The sequence below is a fragment of the Megascapheus bottae genome, chromosome 9 (genome assembly GCF_031878675.1).
Source record: "Megascapheus bottae isolate mThoBot1 chromosome 9, mThoBot2.hap1, whole genome shotgun sequence".
Classification (NCBI taxonomy): domain Eukaryota; kingdom Metazoa; phylum Chordata; class Mammalia; order Rodentia; family Geomyidae; genus Megascapheus; species Megascapheus bottae.
Genome location: NC_143517.1, coordinates 10,109,944 through 10,132,646, shown reverse-complemented (window position 1 = coordinate 10,132,646; position 22,703 = coordinate 10,109,944). Strand labels below are relative to the sequence as shown.

Genomic DNA, 22,703 nt, shown 5'->3' with positions numbered 1-22,703 from the left:
CAATCTCTCCTTCCACCCATGTTGTCACAGGTAACAAAATTTCATTATTTTTTTAATAGCTGGATAGTATTTCATTGGCTATAGGTACCATATTCTTTATTCCAGTCATCAGTTGAAGGTTAATCCCTTCTTCTGGCTTTTATATATGGCACTGCAGGGGGTGTAGATGTCTCTTCAACATGCTGATTTCATTTCCTTTGGATGTACAGCCAGGAATGAGGTGGCTGAAACATATCATAGATGTATTTCTAGTTTTTGAGTAGTTTCCATACTCTTTTCTGTAATGGCTGGTTAATTTACATTCTCAGTAACACTGTGCAAGGGTTCTTCTTTTCTGTTGTTATTGTTCTTTTTTTTCTATAACCTTATTTTCTTTTGTCTTTCTGATGATAACCATTTTAACAAGAGGTGATATCTCATTGTGGCTTTGATTGTCATTTTCCTAATGATTAGTGAAGATGGCCATCTTTTTCATATGCTTGCTAACTAGAATTTCCCTTTCTAAGTAGACTAAATCATTTGGAAATACTCACTTTCCCTAAGAACTACTTAAACACAGTAGTGAAATTCCAATTCCATTAAAAAGATTAATACTTTCATCTACTCAGAATACTAATGGCTTTAATGAAGATGCAGCATATTGCAAACAAATAATTAGTTTTGCACAGAGAAGAATAAATAGAATCCTAATTAGCAATTTTTTCCTCAGAGCTTTTTGAATATAACCATGACAAGTGGAAGTTTTCATGAGTAGTTTGAAGAATTTATTTTGTTACATTTTGCATCTAGAATAATTGAAACCCAAAAGTTTAGATAGAACATATACTGTTTGTTTATTTTGAATTAATGGAATTCTGTGACTGCTCATCAGAGTTCTTTACTTCTCCTTTAGAATACCACACTCAAAATACCCAGAATAATGCATAGGCTCAATCAGAGTTAGGAAATTCTATATCATGTTATACAGCCTACTAAGGACATTACCAAGTGTTTTTTTTATATGACATGATCAACTTAGAATTTAAGCTTCCTCTATAATTTATTTGAATCCTTTTATAGTTTATCTCATCCCTCATCTTACATCCCTCATTTTACATCGAGCAAATGTCCAAAACTAGATATTCAACTCATGGTAGACCAGGGTTTCTGAGCAACAGCACTGCTGTCATGAGGTGACACTATTCTCTAGGGTCTGTCCTATACATTGTATTATGCATAGAACTGTCCATGGCCTCAACTTCCTATATGCCAGAGGCACCCATCAAACATATCAATGTAAAACATCTCCAGATATTGTCAAATGTTAAGTGATTTCCCTGAAGAAGTTTAGAATCACCCCCAGTTGAGAATCATTTACACAGAAGGGTATAGATTATGTTGCACATACATCAAAAAATTATTAAATAAAAATGAGCAGGGCAGTGATCAAGCAATTGGAAAAGCAAAATTAAAAACCCTTAGATATAAAAAGAACTAAGAAACTGCTAATAACTATTTAAATAATAGAGTTGCTTAAGTTGTATAGTTAATACAGTTGGCATCACAGAAACCTATTATTAAGGGAACTTAATACCTCAGAGAATGTTTGTCTGAAAACAATGATCTGTGGTTGCTCATGGAGAAAATATAAAGCAAGGACATGGAGAAAATAGCACATGCAAAGAGCCTCACAGGCTTTTGTAAAAAATGCATTTCACCAGCCCTTTCCTTCCTAAGAATCAGACAACATGAAAGCTATTCAAAAAGTACAGTATACACTCCGTTAAGGGTAGAAAGTACATGTTTTGAGAAACTTTGAAACCACTAATACAAGTGAACTGTTATAAATGAAACATCATTGCCTAAAAATGGAATGCAGTAGGGGTATTGTAAAATGAAAAATTTTAAATATTAGATATTTGATATTTCCTGTCATGTATCTAAAGAGCTTTGTTGCTTAAATTAGGTAAAATGGAGAATAAGCACTCAGATGTAACTTTTGGCGGAAAGTTATATTACCTCTGAAGAAAGCTAACATTGTTCCACTTTTTAAAATTAAAATCCATTTTAGATAATTCAATCTATTCTAATGTTTAGTTTCCATCATATTCTTGCTTCAATATGTGCTTAAGTTATTTGTTCAAGTTTAATATCTCAAGTAACATTGAAGGATTTCTTGGAGACAAGACTCATTAGGTATATTTAAAATATATACATTCTTCTCTGAATTACTTAGAAGGTATTTCAAGCAAAAAATTTTGAAACTACTTAATCTAACATTCATATTAATTTACATAATAGTTATAAAATATGCCAGAATCTTTCATTTCAAATATGTAATGTGCAAAAGATATTAATAATGTACTGCTTCTCGCTGGAGTTTAATAACAGGATAGAGAGTAATAGAGATGATCTAATTTCTTTCATGTGAGCAACATAAATATAATTGATTATGGAAATAGCTTAAGTTTCTTGCTAAGTTATGTGATTGTAGAGCTAGTACAAAAATTATCAATTCAGTGGAATACAGTAAGTTATTATTAACTTATGGATAATTTAATGCATAAAATGAATAAGCTACGAAAAATAAAATGTCATATACTGTCGCATTGAAATATACAACATTGTATTTTGTTGGGACAAGCTGTCAAAAACTTACTTCCTATGGAAATAAATTAGCTTGGTACAATATTATTGAGTGTGATTACGAATTACTTTACTATGAGTAGATATTATTTTCTGAATAAAGTAAGAGAAGAGTTCCAGAGCATCTGAAATTTCAGATAATCCATACAGGCATGTTTAATATTATTCCCTAAGAGCTGTTGACCTGGGTAATACAAAATAACTTAAATACTAGCCAAATAAAAACAAAAAAGAAAAACAGTATGTACGCAAAAAGTATATAAATACATGCACGTACAAAAAACGTGTAGGCCAGGAGTGTGGCCTAGAGGTAGAGTGCTTGCCAGCATACATGAAGGCCTGGGTTTTATCTCTAGATACGACATATACCAAAAAAGCCAGAAGTGTTTCATATGGTAGAGTGCTAGCATTGAGAAAGTTCAAGAACAATGTCCAGATCCTGAGTTCAAGCCCTGGGGCTGGATAAAAACAAATGTGTATCCATATGCAAGCCCATACATGATGAGCTACAAAAGTTTTCATTTACTTTTTTTATTCTTAGCTATTGTTGTTGTTGATGGTGGTGGTCTTGGGGCTAGAACTCAGTGCTTGGACACTGTCCCTGAGCTCTTTTGCTGACGGCTAATGCTCTACCACTTAGATCCACAGCTCTTCTTTTTTTTTTTGTATTCTTTTTTTTCTATTGACCAGACAGAAGGTGCATTACTTAACAATCATTGTTACCCTTTCTCATGTTTTTGTCCCCATTTCCCTCCCCCACCCCATCCCCTCATGTTGTTTTCCCCCCTTCCCTATCCTATTTCAAATAAACAAATAAATGTATATGCAATGTACCAGAAATGTAACAATAGGAGATAACCAAGGGACAACAAAAGAGATGAAATAGGATAGGGAAGGGGGAAAACAAGATGAGGGGACTGGGTGGGGGAGGGAAATGGGGACAAAACATGAGAAAGGGTAACAATGATTGTTAAGTAATGCACCATCTATCTGACAAATATAATGTAACCCTTCTATTTATTACAATAAAAATATTAAAAATGAATTCACTGAAACCCAAAGTATGTAAAACATTTAAAAAAAGAATCACACAGGGACTTTTCTGCCCAGACTGACTTTGATCCTGAGTAGCTAAATTACAAGAAAAAGCCACCGGTGCTCAGCTTGTTTTTATTCTAATTTTCTTTTGTCCCTTCCAATGTTTTTCTCTATAATCTTTTATGAGATGGCTATTTTATATACATAAAGATAAAAATATGTCTATATATCATTTTCCATATCAAATACATTTTAACAGACAAATTTAGGCGACACTAATTTGATTTTTTTCTGCTACTTTCCACCTTTTCGTCTTTCCAATTATTGGTGGAAACAGTTAAATAAATTTGCCAAGAGGGGAAATACCATAGTTTCCAAAATGAAGCACACCATATATAAATATTTAGCTTTGCAGTTTATAACTGCTTTGATGTATCTTCCTTGACTCTGACATAATTGCATAAAGAAAGTATAATTTTCCCTCTTGATCCTAAGACTAATCTACTAGAAAATGCCAAGGCTAGACTCCTATTTCGAGTCTTTCTTCAAACCTCTTCATGATGCCATCTCTCCTTGCTTCTATCATTGTCCCATACTTATAATACCTGGAATTAATTACCCACAAACCACTTGGGAAAGGGTAAGACTGAACTGCACTCCGTCTGCCAGCCCTCGTGGCTTTTATTTGTGTGCTGGTGTAGAGTATATGCAGAGGCAGATCACAAGCAACTTTATGTAAAATCTTGGATGCAAACCACTGAATGGAAACAGCCATCAGAGCATTGTGGATCAAGGACTACACTATCCTATACTACCAGTTTTTAGCTATAATCTAAGTTCTCATAAAATGAACTTTCAAATTACTCAAACTAGATTGAATGAAGAAAAACTGTCTCCTATAAGATAGCAAGAAATAGAACACTGACATACATTTCAATTTGTGGAAACTTCTGTTTCATGTCCCTGGAGGATCAGTTATTTTCATAAACAAAAATTGCTTTGGAAGTATATGCATAGGCAATAAATGTTACTGCAGAATACTGGAAAGGTGAAATGTCAGAACTACTTTTAGATTGCACTAAATTTCATTTAGTTGATTCATGTCATTCGGTAAGTAATATGTGCTAAACATAAGCTAAGTTCTAGGGATGGGGAGATACAGAGGACAGTTCCTGACTTCACAATATTTATAGGTCAGTGGAAGAGAGAGACAGTGGACAAGGACAGTGTAGGGAGGTGTGGATGAGACAATAGGAAGGATAAATAGTATAATGAGAAGTTGGTTGAGAGAAGCACAAGACATCACAGATAACTTATGCAGACGCAGAGAATTACCATCATGGGAGATGTCAGGGAAAGCTCACCTTCTAGCGAAAAGACTTCCTTTGGCTTGCAGAATCCAAGTTTATAAGTTCAAGTTCATGATTAGTGGTATTACCTCCTTTGAAACTCTGAAATTTTCCAAATTGAATGATAAATTTCACATCATCTTTTCATGACGAAATATGAAAAGAACAAGAAGGTATAAGCAGGAAGGTGTCTTATGTTGATGGGGAAGGCCAAAATTCAGGGATTCTGTGGCCATATACAAACCACAAAGCAAGGACAAGAAACAGTGACACCAGAAAGTACAGCATTAGATGAAGACAGAAGCAATCATCATAAGTGTGTGTGTGTGTGTGTGTGTGTGTGTGTGTGTGTGTGTGTGTGTGTGTGCACTGGCTGGAAACTGTTCCTGAGCTTCTTTTACTCAGGGCTAATACTAGCATTTGGGCCGTGGCACCACTTCTGGCTTTTTTTCAGAGTAATTTTTTGAACATAAGAGTTTCATAGTCTTTTCTTTCCTGAGCTGGCTTCAAACCACAATCCTCAAATATCAGCCTCCTGAGTAGCTAGGATTACAGGTGTGAGCCACCAGTTCCTTGGTTAATGACCAGTTTTTGAGGACTTTGTTTCTTTATTGTTAAAAATGGCATGAACACTGTCTGTATGGCAGGGGTATTGTGAGGACCAAGTAAGTCAATCACTGTGTGCATATTCATAAGCAAGCCCCCAAATAAATATTTGTAATTAATTATGAGATGAAACTACTCATAATCACATTTTATCTTGGAGTGTGTCAATTATTACTTAATTTCAATGTACTATCAAGTCTGTACTGGGTGGCACATGCCTATGACATATGTGGTAAGATTTTTCTCCCAATTTTTCAGCAAAATTACAGAGTGACATTCCAGGAAGTAAGATGAAGGAAACCAATCATCCCTTGCCATCCAGAATAAATAAGATTTTGAGTGGAAGCTGCCATCTTGAATTCAGCAACAAGACATTCAGATTTAGTTCCAATTATGTTTCTGAAAATGATCATGATCTGAAAAGGTTAAATGCCTTAGGGAAGGAAGTAGTTTAGAAAAACTACAACCTTGCTCTAAAAAGGTAAAACAGAATAGACAACTTCTCTGAGGTGCAGTTAGAACTTCTATAAACAGGGAATGAACAATCAAAAACCTTTAGGAATGAAACCCTAAAATATATGTAAAAAAGTATGCTTGTGAAGTAATGCACCTTCTATCTGGTGAATATAATGCAACCCTTCTATTGATTACAATAAAAATATATGACAAAAGTATGCTTTGGGACGAGGGCATTGTATATGTATGTGAAGCTTTAAGTTGAAGCATGGAAACTGATTCCATCTTCATATTACTGTCATTAAGGAAAGTTATACGCAGTTATGAGTTATATCTCAAGGAGAAGGCAAAAAATGGATGCATCCATATAGTACTTGAAGATGTTAAAGCAAAATGCAAAATTATACCCCTCTGGGTACAACGCATATTTTGAATTGCTTCTCAGATTCCCTAAGAGCTTTTCTTCTTCTCACAATGGACAGATCTATACTCAGCCACAACAAACTACAATACTACTATTTTTTTCTAAAATTCTTTAAAGTGCTATCATATTTTCATTAGGAATCAAAAACTCAGGAATCTGACAAGGTAAATGTCAAAAATCTCTAAATGAAGTAAATTGAAACTGAACCTCTTGTATTTCTAGTTGGTTAGCTCTACCCTGAATGTACCAGAATACATTTTTGACACCTGTCCTACCATTAGGAGATTTTAATTACCAAAAATCTATTCCTGTAACATAATTGTTATACATAGTCACAGTGCTATTTGTCTGAGTAATAGTAATAGAGAAGTGAAAATATCCATTTTAATAACCCTACACCTTCTGAGTATTTTAATTTGGCACTATCATTTCTAATCTCAAAATCATTTAATAGTTATTTGTCCTAATTCTTCTTTCAAAGTCCACCCAGTTTTCATCCAACTAGTCCATTAATCGTTTTTCTGCTCTAATACCTCTGTCATCCATTTGCCATCATCTTTACAATGTGCTGAACTTCCTTTTTCTTGTTTTGAGGTTCCCAGAACTGAGCAAACTTTTCCAGACCAGATATGCATCAAAAGTATTCTCACCTTTTTCATCTTCATGTCAGATACTGAAAAATGTTCACCGTGCTTAAAAAAGGAAGAGCTGCAATAAAAGAGCCAACTATCCCCAAAGTAACTGCTTTCATACTTTTCATTCCACATCTATGTAGGATTACTGTGGTAAATGAGGTGATAGCTGATACAGTGTGGACATAGGCAGCCTAGGTAAGGACTGCCAGTACATTTGATGTACTGCTAAAATGTTCTGCTTATAGATAGATTCATGGGGAAGAATGCCTAAAACAAGACAAGTCAGAAGAATGTTCTGAGATAAACATTTGGAATAGTGCTCAATTTCAGCCACGCAGTATAGTTTTACAGCTTTAAAATTTCAGGAATTGCTTAGGAATTCATTAAAAAAAAACTGTGCAAGGAATTAGAAAACTCTGCTCCTTGTTTGCTGATTACAGAAACTTTGTGATGGCCTTTTTGTGCAAAATCCCCTGAGTATATCATGAGTATTTTCAGCTAGTTAAATTTCCATTAAAATCAAAGAATTCTTTTATAGTTAAACTCATATCTACACATTCTTTTCTATCTTAAAGAATACACAATGAAAATGATTTGTTTGGTGTTGAAAATTTGAGGTTAATGAAAGTCTGTTCTTCACACAATGTACTGCTTTGTTGATAGAAGTCTTCTGTACTTGTTACTGTTGCATAAATTCGTTTATATCTTTGAGTAAAATTTAAAATCAAAGGAATGACTCCCCAAAATTATAGAATGAAAGCAGAACAAAAGCAGAATAAGATGGGCATAGCACATAGTCAAGAACACAGTCATTTACCACTTGATGCTGCTAATTCTGTCTTAATGTAGGTTAGACAGCCAACAACTGGTAGAGGGCAAGCTCCTATATTAACCCAGGAAGCACAAGCTCCAGAAGTCTAAAGGAGGGGAAAGGCACAATGTTGGAGGAGACAGAGGGAATAAAATCAACAATGCATGAGTGCTGGTTGCTGGAGCTGAGGTACAGGTGTTGAAGGGTCAGGACTTCCTCAGCCCTTACCTAGGGGAAGAGTTTAGTATCTTCTTTGGGGATATTTAGGTCTATAGGTAGGTGGATAGCAGCAGAAATGGAATCTGTGCTACATGTCCCTATGAATGGGGTCAACCATTCCTGGAAGCAAAAGTCATTGGCCAAGGCCTGAACATCACACAGGCTGAGTCCATTCGATTAGAGTAAGACTGGAGTCACTGTAAATAATTTCCTGAACTGTTTTGAATTTTCTCATCAATAGACTCAGAGGCCTCATGGACGCTATTTCACTGTCATGACAAAAATTGAGTGTCTTAATATAGTTAAGGGGATGGTAAGTGGGAGAAAATGAGTGAGTGAATAACAGCGTTTTAAAAGAAATTTACTAGTTACCTTATTTTTGTAACTATAACCCACCTGTTCATCACCTTTACAATCAATTTTTAAAAAGAAGAAAAAGTACTTCCAAAAATGGTTTGAACCATGAAGACATTCTTTTATACATGGAGCTAATTGGGTGACTTCTAACAACAGTCCAGTGACAATCCAAGTAACTAATTTTAGTGCATTTTAAAAACTAACAATAAAATCCAGTGCACTGTTGCCTTGCTTTTATGAGCAGGGGAAAACTTCTGTCCCTTTCCTTGAGACTCATGTTGTTTTGGAGCCATTTCCAAAGACAGCTTTAGGGTAAATGCATGGTATTATTATTCTAAAAATATTTTAGTTTTCCAAGTTACCCAAAGGATAGGTGATAGGTAATCCTTCACAGAATAGATCATGGAAACAAAAATGGGAATCTGAACTCAGTGCTAAAGTGAAGCCTAAATTCTAAGCTGTAGATTTAGTCTTCTCTCTTCAAGGAGTCACTTGTGCTCTGCTTCTTTCCCTTTCCACCCCATTCAGGACTGCAGTCTAGTGTTTACTACTCAAGTACAGTGACAGGACCCCTACCCAGAGAGACTCTCCTTCCTTACTTCAGCTCCAAATGCACCTGGTTGCACACACATTAATACAGAACCCTAGCAAAGTAATTCCACTTTCTGTCCTAAGACTGTGGGAAGCCTGGCTGTGCCTGTGGAAGCCACTTGTCCAGTTCACTATGCTCAAGACTTCTCATTCAGCCGCGCTCAGCATGCAGATCATCTGTTCTGAGCCTGCATTGTGCCAACATGTGCACTTTGAAACTGGGAGACGCAGTGACAAGCATTCTCTCTCCAGGGCTTTTGACCCAAAGAGAACTGTGAGGATGTGTAGGCTGGATATCCTTGTTTTCTGTGCACTGTACTTTACTGGATGTTACTGTATCTATGAACACCATTACTTATTATGTGCACATTGTCCCATCTTCTATGCTCGGCTTTCCCAATGCTTTGTTCTAAATACAATAGCAAAAATCACCAGTAGCTAACCTTTATAATTTCACAACTCAGAATGTTGAAATCTGATCGTGGTGATTTAGAGCCAGCTTGGGCAGGAAAGTCCATAAGATTCTGATGGTCAATTAACAACAACAACAACAACAACATCAGAAGTGGAATTATGGCGAGCTTTGGGCACAAAAACCAAGGAAGAATGTCCAGGTCCTGAGTTCAAGCCCCAGTATGGCACATACACATAAATACATGTCATAATAGCTGACATTGAGTTAAATAATATAAAATGGAAAGTTTAACTAAGTGCTGTTGGCTCATTTCTGTAATTCTAACTACTCAGAAAGCTGAGATATGAGGATCACAGTAAGAAGCCAGGCTGAGCAGGAAAGTCTATAAGAATCCCTCCAATTAACTACCAAAAAGACAGACTTGAAGTTGTGGCTGACTGGCACTAGCCTTGAACCTAAGATTGTGAGTTCAAATCCCAGGACACATCACACACACACACACACACACACACACACAGAAATTCTCTTTTAAAGCCTATTACCCTCTCTCATTCTGATTTGTTACACTGTATCATCTAAGAACTGTCCAATTAACTCCCTGCTATAAGCAATACCATTTTTAGCTTATTTCTTTAAAAATCAAAGTATCAAATATTGCTCCAAAAACACCCCAGAATGTCAGGATTTTTCCTTTGTAAGGTAATACAATGTGGTAGTGTTTTATAAATTCCATGGTTTTTTTTTCTCCTCCCTCAGCAGCAGTTTTCTGGTTTTCTTTTAATGGTTTCCCTAAAAAGATCTTATTTTCTGTACCTTTGCCAATGATTGATTTATAGTTCACATTCTGTCTTTGATTTCTCATGTTTTAGTGGTTTTGGTAGACTAATATTGCCTAGTTTTGCTCACCATTCACCATGGTCAGACTGCTAGATGTCTGCTTTCAGTTTTTAAATAGAAAAAATAATAACTACCTAGTTTGAAAAGCTCTTGGGGATTATGAGTTTGGTTAATATGCTCTAAAACCAATTTCAAAAAAAACTGTCGTAGAAGATTATAAATGACTTTTTATGTGATTGCATCCCCTGGTGTTTTGAAATAAAAACACAATAAAGAGAATAAAAGCACTTGGTTAGAAAGGGTAATCCTGAGTTGATGTCATTTACATTTAGATTTAGTCTTATTTATTCTTGCAAACCTTGCTTCAGGTTTTAAATTGAGAGTACAATGGAAATTAGAAGCCCTCATATGCTTATATGTATGTTGAAAAATCACAATACTAAATTCATTTTACTTCTAAGAATTTAAATAACTTATCAACACAGGGAGAAAGAAAATACAGTTATGTTAATGAAACTATTACTAATTGTTATTAATTACTAATAATGGTTATCTAATATGGGAGTCTACATCATTAGGATGAACTCATAAACAGTGCTGTGCCTTCAGATCTGATAGGCATGAGAACATGCAAATATATACATATGTAGACATTTATGTATGTGCTTTATGATGGCTCAACTTCATTAGTTTTCAGCTGATAATGGTATGCAAGAGATACACATTCAATATAAACCACGATGTTAATTTTTGTATATATGATGCTGGGCAAGCACTATATCCCCAGTCCTATTCTGACAATTTTGAATATTGTTCTTTTCCTGGGTCAGCAAAATTAATCAGTCCTCTCTGACAACACTGGAAGCAAGTCACAACTCCCAGTCAGGCAGGAGACCTTAAGAGAGGCAGCCGACACTCTCCAATGTGCAGTGTTGCAGAGCTGTGATAGTCAGCAGGCTAGGTGCATTCACTGTATTTTGACTCAGCAATACCCAGCCTGCACCCCATTGTAAATCGAGGACCTTCAGTAGCTATAGGAGCCCTCTTCCCACTTTTGATGGGTTAGGAAATGGAAATGGATATAGAACAATGTTTCATAGAAGACAACCTTCCTATTCAGATTCAAGAACTTGATGCTGATTCCAGATGGTTTGCGTAATTGTTAGTCTGTTTCTTCCATCATGACATGCGAGGTTCAGAGAAATGCTCTCAGGGATCTTTCCCAAACTAAATTTCTAGGATTATTCCTCTACTTCAAATGATAAATCCACAACAAAGGATGCCTTTTAAGATTGTTGGAAAGCAGAGGTCCTGCAAAAGACCCTAGTAGCATCTCCTGGACAATATGTGGTTAGGTGACCTATAAAAGAGGTGAAAAACAGGTGATGAAAGCTCACACCTATAATCCTAGCTACTCAGGAGGCTGAGATCTGAGGATTGTGGTTCAAAGCCAGCCTGGGCATGAAAGTTTATGAAACTCTTATCTCCAATTAACCACCAGAAAACTAGAAATGGTGCTGTGACTCAAGTGGTAGAGCACTAGCCTTGAGCTGAAGAACTCAGGGACAGTGCCCAGCCCCAAAGTTCATGACCAATTCCCCCCCGCAAAAAAAAAAAAAATACAGGATGATAAGCCTGGCCTGATGAGGGAGCCAGCATTAGGATGTGATTATTCTCCTCCAGCTACAAGCTTGAAGCACAAGGAAAATGAGGGTATGTTTTAATATATGCATTTTTGGCATCTCAAAATTTCCCGCCCCACACAGAGGTCATACACATCTGTATAGCTACATTTGCAGATTCCTGCACAATCCATATATTTTTTTTATTTTTTAATTTTTATTGTCAGGATAATATATAGAGAGGTTACAGTTACATTCGTCAGGTAATAGGTACATTACTTCTCACACATTGATACCCCTTCTCATGTTTTAGTCCCCATTTCTCTTCTCCCACCCCCTCCCAATCATCTTGTCTCCCCCTTCCCTCTCCTATTTCAAATAAACAAATAAACCTATATACAATATACCAGGTAACAAAGACAGATACAGTAACAATATGAGATTAACCATAAGGGAAAAAAAGTGAAGTGAAATAGCGTAGTACATTAAGAACAACAATCAAATCCATATATTTTTATATGAAATGAAATTCTATAAAGGAACAAATCTTGAGGAATTAATATAAGGTTGGAGCCATGCCTTGGTTATTTCTGTACTTTATCTTTCTTCTTCTAAATGCCTGTTCCTATACCAACCAGTATTAATTGGCTGTAAGAATTTGAACCAATCTCTTCAAATACTAATAATAATCTATGCTGAGTGTGTATCCCAGTGGTCTTGTGTTTGCCAAATCTGTTTGAGGCCTTAAGATCCATCCTCCATACCCCAAAGAAGACTAAAAAGAAAAATGATCAGGAGCTTCCCCGTGTAATAATTTCTACTATTTAACAGTTCCACTTTTACCCAGCTATAAAAACTCTGCAGCATCTAGACCCAGTGTAACCTCTATGATCCCAACAATGGGGTTTGCTCAGGAGTGTACCCTAATAAACTTTCCTCTCCTTGCCTTAAAAAAGAGAGATTGGGCTGGGATTTTGGCCTAGTGGTAAAGTGCTTGCCCAGCATGCATGAAGACCTGGGTTCAATTCCTCAGCACCACATATATAGAAAAAGCTGGAAGTGGTGCTGTGGCTCAAGTGGTAGAGCCCTGGCCTTGAGAAAACCCAAGGACAGTGCTCAGGCCCTGAGTTCAAGCCCCAAGATTGGCAAAAAAAAGAAGGAAAGAAAAATGAAACAAAAAAAGCATTGCAACAGTCTCTGAAATTTGAATCTTTTTCTCGTTGTTGCTCATGGAGCTGTGGTCAAGTAGTAGAGCATTAGGCAAGGGCAAAAAATCTCAGGACAATACCCAGGTCTTGAGGTCTAGCCCCAGGATCAGCACATGCACAAAAATTCGCTTCCCTTTTCTAGGACATTAATTTATTTAATCAAGCAAATACAACCAAGAGCCAATGGCTTGTACCTGTCATATTAGCTACTCAGGAGGCTAAGATATGAGGATCACCGTTCAAAGCCAACCTGGGCAGGAAAGTCTATGAGACTCTTATCCCCAAAAAACATCAGAAAAAGCCAGTAGTGGCACTGTGGCTCAAATGGTAGAGTTCTAAAGAAGCTCAGACACAGAGCACAGGCCCAGAGTTCAAGATTCAAGACCTCAAAAAAGGTAAAACAAATGCAAATCAAATTTCCTCAGTTAGACATCCTAGGATGAAGAGGCACTTAAAATAACTAAGATGTGCACCATGATCTCTAGTAGCTTACAATCCAGAGGCGGAGGTATTCTAAGAACAGAATTTGCCCAGAGATGGAGGGTCCAGAGACTCAAGATGACCAGGCCTTAGCTCAGGGACACTGAAGTATCTAGGAAACATTTCAAGAAGTAGAAGAGAAGGAAGGTATTATGAACAAAGGGAGTGATTGTGCATGTTGTTTATAAGCACAAGAAATGTGCCTGTTAGGGAACAAGATACAGACTCTCATAGCAAAGCAATATCGCTGTCAAGTGACAGCAGGCAAGCATATTGTAATCCCTTCACAAATATGGAGGGAGGGGTTTGTGTGCCTGATTGTTTTTTGCAGTTGTGACTTTGCTATAGTCTAGGCTGTCCTAAAACTAATGATCTTCTAGTCTCAGTTTTCTAAGTATTTGGATTACAGATGTGTATCCCCAGGCCTCACTAGAAATATGCTTTTGAAGTATTTCTGAATATTCTCATTGTAATCAAAGAAACTACTTTTATTAGGGTTCTCTAGAGAAACAAAATCAGCAGTATGTGTGTATACCTGGAGGGGAGAGTGTAGGGGAGAGAGAGAGAGAGAGAGAGAGAGAGAGAGAGAGAGAGAGAGAGAGAGAGAGAGAGAGAGAGAGAGAGAAGGGTACTGGTTGTCACACCAAAATCCTAGCTTCTCAGGAGGCTGTGATCTGAGGATCACAGTTCAAAGAGAGCCCAGTTAGGGAAGTCTATAAGACAGTTATCTCCAGTTATTTACCCAAAGTCAGAAGTGAAGTTGTGGCTCAAGTAGTAGATCGAAAAAGCTCAGGGACACCATCCAAGCTGAATGACCTGCATAAGAAAGAGGTGGGGGGAGGGACACATTGAGGGAAGGGGAAGGGAAAGGAGAGGAGATTGCTTATGAAGAATTGGTTCATGTGATTATAGAGGCTGAGATGTCCTAGCATTTGCAGTTACGGTTGGCAAACCAAAGAAACTGAATGTATAGCTCCAGATTTAAGGAGAGCTAATGTCTCAGGCCCAAAGACTGGAAAATCCTGATGTTCCATCTCAGGTGTCTAGAAGGAGGGGACCCAGGCCTTCAGCAAGTTGAATGATACTTGCCTGTATTGGGAGGACTACCTTCTTTACTCAATCTACCAACTCCAATACAACCGTTATCCCAACACTCTCTCATAGGCACAGCAAGAGAAACACTCACCAAATATCTGGGCACTATCTGCCTAGTTAAGTTGACACATTAAAATGAATTATCAAAACCTCTACATGCTTTAAAACATCTAGTGCTATTCTTCTTGGTTAACTTAAATTGTCAACTCTGAAACATTTTTTTCTTTCTTTGTGGGGAGGGAACTTCACAAAACTACAAAACTTCTATACAATATCTGAAAGTCATTAAGCTATAGGCAAAATATCCCTCTTGCTGCAATTGTTGGAATACAAGAACTTCAAATGTGAAATTTTATCAGAATATTTAGGGGAATATCTATGTCCATATAGTGTGGTGTCTTGGGGCCAGAACTTAAACTGAAGCAAGACATGCATCTGTTTCCTACATACCTTACATATTTGATCTGAAGGTAATTTTCTGCACTAAAAGTAGTACACCTGCATTTTGACTGCAACATGAGGCCAGCTGGGGAATTTCCCTCTTGTCGCCATCATGTCAATGCTCAAATTGTTTTGAATTTTGAGGCTTTTCAGAATTCCAGTCTTCATATTAGGGATGCTCAACCATAGAGCTCTTACTTGGTTACAATAACTTATTAATGTTATTTTCAGAGTTGACAGCTCGTTCATCATTATGATGCAGAATATGTTGATATGCTCTAGTGGTCGAGAGCATGTGTCAATCTGCTTAGGTTTGAATCCCAGTCATGCCTCTTTTAAGCTATGTGATTTAAACATCTAAAGTTATGTATGTCTTTGTATTATCATTTGTAAAAATATAGGTAAGCATAATAATGTCTAACATATGGTTGTTCGATGATCAACTAATATATGCTAGTGAAAGCGTGTATGGAGAGCAAAACTCAAAAATTAGTTATAAAGTTCATAGCCTCATTTCTTTAATTGAAAAATGCTATTTCAGCCTTGTTTCTGAATTTCTGGTACTCTTTGAGGGGGAAAAATAACTTTATCCAAAGCAGTAACATGATATACTCAATTAGCTTACACTTTGAATAGACTAAAACCAAAACTTCAAAGTCTTAGTTGGCTTGAGAATGACACCAGATTTAGAAAATGAGTTAGAGAAGATGAAATAGAAAGTAACACATTTATAGAATTGCACAGGCAGTGGAGTAATTGATTCACTTCACTACTTCTGTTTGCTTTAGTTTGTTACAGTCAAAGAAACTGTCCATATTTTAAACTGTGCTTTGGCATCTCAGCATTAAAAATATTTGCAAACAGGCTACTGTACTCCTACAATGGATGAGGCTAGAAAATGCTCAGTGGAGTTCTTTATCAGGTCTAGAGTTGTTAGGAGAAAGGACTAGATTTGAGCTAGACTGCCTTTAGGCTGAAGTTGGTCAGATCCATGGAACAGTACCCTTGGGTAAGTTGCTGAAATTCAAGACTTTTAAGTTCGTAATCATTGCAACGAAAATGGGCAGCCTTCCTTTCTGCCTGTGTTATCTCCGATTCCTACTAGTGACTAAATGGGAGCACATCTGTTTGGATAAGCTGTTTTCAGGACATGAAATGTATTTGCAGGTGATGTGTGAGAAACTCTGCAACTGTTTGAATTTAATCCAGTGAGTCTATCAATGTCTCTAGGAGGATCTTACTTTTAGAACACCCATTTATGTAAATCTTTGAGGTGCCCCCTAGTGCTAAGTGTAAACTTAGAGACCTTGGTAAGTCCCTAGTGTTTGGAGAACTTTATTATATGAAGTTAAAATGTAATGACTATAATACAATGTTTCTTTTTGAATGTAACATTATATATATATAAACATACATAAACACTTATATATAATACATATATATTTGGTAGTATATAAAATGTCTCTATTAGCTTGCAGTTGTACCTCTATTAGTTTTGAAAAGTAACTTCACATTTTCATTTTTCTTGTCTAAAAAGTCTGTTTCAGCTATATTCAAAATCATTTGTTTAAAGTTGGTTGCATGTGTCCATTTGATTATTACCTTAGAAAAGAACTCTTTCTCTAATGAGGAATGTTTTGCCCATTTATCAAGAGGCTAAAGACAGCAGAGGATTAAGTCTGAATGGAGTGATTACTGCTTTCAAAAACTGAAATCATGAAAAGTATTTGTTGTTGTTATGGCTGTGGCTTGAACTGTTGAATAGTCAAGCAACTGAGCTACCCTGGGCATTCTCTGCTTCTCTTGTCTTCCTAATTTACAAATGTGTAGCTGAATTTTTAGGCATGTGCTATCCTTACATCCATTCTGTAGTTCTGGAAAATTTCAGAAAGAAAAATGTAATCATTGTGCCTCTCGCTTTTTGTTGCTATTCATTATTCTTTTATCCATTCTGAGCTATTGTTGTGGTGGCATATGCTGTTTATGAATATTACGATGAAGTTAATTCTTTTAATTGGAAGGCTTTGATTGTGAAACTAGTTTTAGTCTATTATGAAAACTTCACTTTTTCTTTTCAGAGCTAAACTCAGGATGCACTGGGCAGTGTCTCTGTATTATTTTTCATTATTCCTTTCTTTTGGAAACCATGCCATTCATTTAATTCTTCATTACGATCGAATTGCAATATGTATACATGGCATGCAAAATGAGCCATTTTGTTTTAAAACAGATTGCAGATGAAAGGAAACCATTCATTTCTTGCTTGCTTGCTGTAATTACTAGAGCACTAATTACTCCAATCACTGACATCCAGGGTCAGTAAGGATGACAACAGAAACATCAAAGAAAAGATGTGGCTTGATTGCTGTGACAGATTTTTCATATTTCCAGACACAGTCTTTTTTTTTTCTTTTTATGGCTACTGTTTTCCAGTTTGACAGTGAAAAACAAAACAACAAAAACAAAAGACAAACATACCCACAGTCAAGATCGCTGAATGTTTACTATTATTTCATTCGCAGTTTGACGGTGAGAACATGTACATGAACATGACAGAGCCGAGCCAGGAGTATGTGCCAGCCAGCCAGGTGGGTTAATTAATCTTCTCTGCCTTGTTTCAAATTGTAATTAAACAAATTCAAAGAGTTGCATTGCAAATGAGTCACACTATCAGTAACTGCCGCAATCAGGAATAATCATAATTTATAAACAAAGCATTTAAGCCTTGTTTCCAGTTAATGAGATAGAGCTGATAAAATACCAGAGTTGGCATTTGTGAAAAGATGCTCCGTGTTTCCTCTCCAGAACGGCAAGCAGCTGTTTTGCCAGCGTGATCTTTCCTAAACAGTTGTTTTACCTTTAGGAAATAAAGTCTTTACAGGTGCAGGTTATTTGTGCTTCTGACTGTAGACAAGTTAATCACTATGAGCAACACAAGCCACAAATAGCTTTAATTATCAACTGTGGGGGCCATTTTCAATAGCATGTTACTTTCCTCACCAATATCACACGGTCAAGGGAGCCCTAATACCTTGTTTTGAGATCTTCTGGGGTAGATTGTTGGGGAGTTACTTTTCAAGCCCCCAAGCAAGACGTGATTGAAAGCTTTCAAGGGCACCTTGTATCCATTACACTGGGAATGGTTGACATGCTATTTAATCATGAGAAATGACAACACAAAAGTCCAATGAGAATGTAGGTGGTTACATTTATAAAAGTAAATGCTTGGTCATTTATTTTTAGATAGTTAAGACCAGGACTTTTAATCCACAGAGGGCATTTAAAGCAAAATTATAACTGCCCTAGGGTATCAGTGTAACATAAAATATCAGAACACTGTAGGCAAAAATAAATAAGTGAATAAGAGGGAGGAAGGAGTGTTCATAGGATCATTTAGTGAACATGAACCTTTTTTTTCTTTTTCTAGAATGGTAAAGTAACAGTTGCTTGGAATTTCACCTGTCACTATTGTTTAAACTCTGGCATAGTAATTTTCAATATCTAATTATCTGTTTGAATAGATTGGATGACTGTAAAGAGAAGTGGGCAGAGAAGAGTACAAAACTGGTTTTCTTCATGGCTGTTTTCAAGGAATTAAATTCAATGTCTATATGTTGGAGATGTAGCCCATGAGAGAAATGTCTCCTGCTTAACTAGAAACAGGCAGGCCTGCATCTCCATGAAGCCTGAATTTAAGAATCATTATGATCACTGGCACAAGTTCTAGACACTCTGCTACACTGTGCAGCCAAAAAGGTCATCCTAAAGTTCAAAGACCCTGACTACATTTCCTCACATTCAATTGAGTCTATCAGTCTAAGAATACCTTCAGAAAGCAAGCTGTGCATTTAGAATTCTTTCTTCACTGAATTCAATCTGCTAAGTAGCCTCCTAGATCCATAGGTAGTTCTGAATAAGACTGTTTGATTAAAAAATGAAAAATGTTACTATTAATTTTCTTCTAACCATCAATCCCAAAACTGTACTGACAAGTTTAGTATTACTATTAGATTAAAGCAAGCCGGTACCATCTCTTTGGTGCCTTTAGGGTTTTGAAGTGTAAGGGCTAATTGAATTTGTTTGAAACAGTAGAAACACAAACTCAATAAATGATTACTGTTATAAAGCAGCTGCTTCCTTTCAGAGAATCATTATGTCTGTCTTAAAGAGTTTTGGATAAAGGATTGGAAATTCAGAACATATGCATCATAACAATTCGACTCCTTAGATTTCTAAATTCAAGTGCAATGGGTAGTATTAAGCTTTTACTAAAATCAACAACTAGCATTATATTTTCTAATATGTCTGTCAGGAATTACTAAGAATATTTCCAATACCAGTGGAAGAATGATAAATAAAAAAAGAAATAAAAAGATCCAAATATGTTTGTGCCTTTTAAAGATATGCCAGGTTTGTGAGCCAGAAGCAAACTATTTTTAAAATGTGTAGTATATATGAAAATGTTTTTAAAATGAGCTGTTTTAAAAATTAGACTAATGTAAGATAATATGTTCCCTGGAGAGGAATAAACTTCACAAATTACATAAGTTAAATAGCTTTAGCTAAATTTTATACTTAACATTCCTTTTGTTTACTGTAATATAGTATATTCAAGAATTCATTACCTGGTATTCTTTTAGGGAATTTTAATCAATCTACCCTTGAGGCAGTCATAAATAAGATTTTAGTCATCCTACAGGAAAAAAAAAGTAGTTTTGTTCCTTTTCCTACACTACATCAAACATCTGCATAGTTTAATAATCCAAGACAACTTGCCTCATAGCACACTCAACAATTATAATTCCTGTTCAATTTTCAAATCAGTACATGCTCTGGGACTTATAGAGTAAGTTGCTAAGTAGCAACATATGGTGCACTACTGTTTCTGTGATGTTGCTGCAAGCATATAGCATAATTCTAAACTTGAAATGATTTTTATAGAAAGCCAATGCTGGAACTGCTCCAGCCCTGAAAATACACTGTAAAAATTAATGGTATTCTTTTAGACAGTCCCAAGGGGCTTGCTGGCTCTATCTACTGTATGTATTCCATACCTCTTAAACTGATATATACAAACTCTTAAAAGAAAATTTTTACATATACCTTTGTAATTAATCAGCAGCATTTATATTGAAAATACTGTTTCATAATTAGGCTAACAAATATGTAATAAAAAAAATTGTAACCTGGGCCGGGAGTTTGGCCTAGTGGTAGAGTGCTTGCCTTGCATGCATGAAGACCCGGGTTCAATTCCTCGGTACCACATACATAGAAAAATGCTGGAAGTGGTGCTGAGGCTCAAGTGGAAGAACTCTAGCCTTGAGAAAGTCCAAGGACAGTGCTCAGGCCCTGCGCTCAAGCCCAGGACTCGCAAAGAAAATGGTAACCTTTCCAAGACACGATAGCAACACTTGTAGAATAATGGTTATTTTCTGCTGTCGGTGGAGGCCATGTCGCTTGAACTTGCAGGATTGCTCCTATAAGGTGTCTAGGGTGATGTATGGATGGGCCAAGGAAGAGAAAATCAGCCTCTCAGGGATCTACTCCTCCAATGAAACTCAGTGCATTTGATGGAGTTGACACAGAGGACCTCAAAAAGATTCAAAGTAGCAGATATGAGGATGAGCAGATCTAGAAATCCAATGTGTAATGTGAGGACTAGTTTTGAACTGCAATCCTCAGATTTCAGCCTCCTGAGTAGCTGTTTACTGGTGTGAGTGTCCAGCGTCTGACATGAACACTTTCGACATCGCTTAAGCCAGATTTTTTAAAAAGGGTAAACATTAGCCTATTGGCCTGTCATCCTAGCTACCCAGGAGGCTGAGATCTGACAATCATGGTCAAAGCCAGCCTGGGGAAGAAAAGTCTGTGAGACTCTTTTCTTCGATTAACCACAAAAAAGATGTCAGAAATGGAATTTTACCTTTTGCCTGAAGTCTCAAATCTCAAGGTTAAACATGACAGGGCATATCTGTGGTTTGGACAAGTATCTCCTAAAAGGCCCATGTGTTAAAGGTTTTCTCCACATGATGGCACTATTGGGAGAAGATACAGCTTTCCAGTAATAAGTCCAATTGCAAGCCCTCAGGTCAGGAAGGGCCTGCCCTTGAAGGGGATTCTGGGATTGCAACCCCTTCCTTACTGCTCTCTTTTGCTGCCTAACTTCAAGTTGAGCACTTTGTCCTGCTATGTGCCTACTTGACATTTCCAGCAAGCAAGTTTTCCAGAGGCCTAAAGGCACCCAGTCATTCCAGCAATGGAGAGGAACATCTAAATCCTTAAGCCTAAACAAAACCATTTCCTTCCATAAGTTAATTACCTCTGGTGTTTCAATATAGGAAAGGCAATCTGACTAGCATAATAAAATGAAGCAATTGCACATTTTTCTAGAATCTTGTGACTCAGCATTTGACATAGATTTCCTATTATACATTTTCATATAGAAGTTGAAGAGCATCTGTATAACTAGGGCAGATAACTCATGAGTTTCAGGTTTGATTTGTATGATCCCCACTAGACAACATGCCAGACAGCAGATCCAACTCAGTGTATCAGTTCATCAAAATGCAATTATTTACCTCCAGTTTAATGCCTCATCCTTCGAACCTCTTATATGGACTGTAGATTTAAATGCAAACACCACCCATCCTAACAAGAGAATAGAGACTAGAGAAGGTTCCCTTCTCTCAGACACTAGCTAATCCTAGATAATGTCAATACTGTTTTCTTCCTTAGGTTTTAAAGATGACTCCTTTTGCCATTTATCCAATGATTGCCTTAGCTCTGCGCCAAATGATTTCTTATGAATTTATCCTTTTCTTACTTCCAACTTTCCAATTCTTTCATTGTTGCTGAATAATATACATCATGACTTAACCAGTGTGAAGTAATGCACCTTCTATCTGATAAATGTAATATAACCTTTCTATTAAATACAATAAAATATATGAAAAAAGTTTTGCAAACATCCCAGTGACTCTCTCTATGTTATAATTACATGTTTTCCTAGTGAGAAAATTCTCCAGGTCAGAGTGTAAATGGGGTATGACAAAAAGAGCTTAGAAAGTATAGATTTTTTTTTCTGAAAAAAAATCTCTTTACTCTGGGCCATAAAATTTCCATGATTGTGACATAAATTTGAACCATAAATTAGACCAATTACTTCAAGATTGGCTCCTTTTGGAAAAATTTCAGGAATAAAGTCAACTTGACTTTTTGACCATTGGCTCAATAAAATGATAAAGCTGCCGTGCTCTGAGTACTCTAGTTAGTCTAACAAAGTCTGGCATCTTAACAAGCCCAGACTAGTTACTCAAACCAGTCTTCAGTGTAACATTCAAATGATTACTCTGTGCAGTCCCAGAGGTATTCATTACAGACAAAATTGCTCTTGTTGCCTTGCATCCAAGCTGAGTTTTCAATGGGAAATGAAAGGATGCCTGGAAAAATAGGCCACCTAATTAAGTTAAACTACTCTAGCATTTGGCTTGACAT

At 36.5% G+C, this 22,703-nt stretch overlaps 1 protein-coding gene across 2 annotated transcripts in view; it reads left to right on the top strand.

The window, feature by feature from the left end:
• Tox (thymocyte selection associated high mobility group box) overlaps positions 1–22,703 on the top strand; it is a 313,525-nt gene that overhangs the window by 142,800 nt on the left and 148,022 nt on the right. For both annotated transcript variants that reach the window (XM_090338640.1, XM_090338641.1), the window contains exon 2: positions 17,732–17,797. In XM_090338640.1, the coding sequence (XP_090194766.1) occupies positions 17,732–17,797 (66 nt within the window). The remainder of the gene's footprint in view (positions 1–17,731; positions 17,798–22,703) is intronic.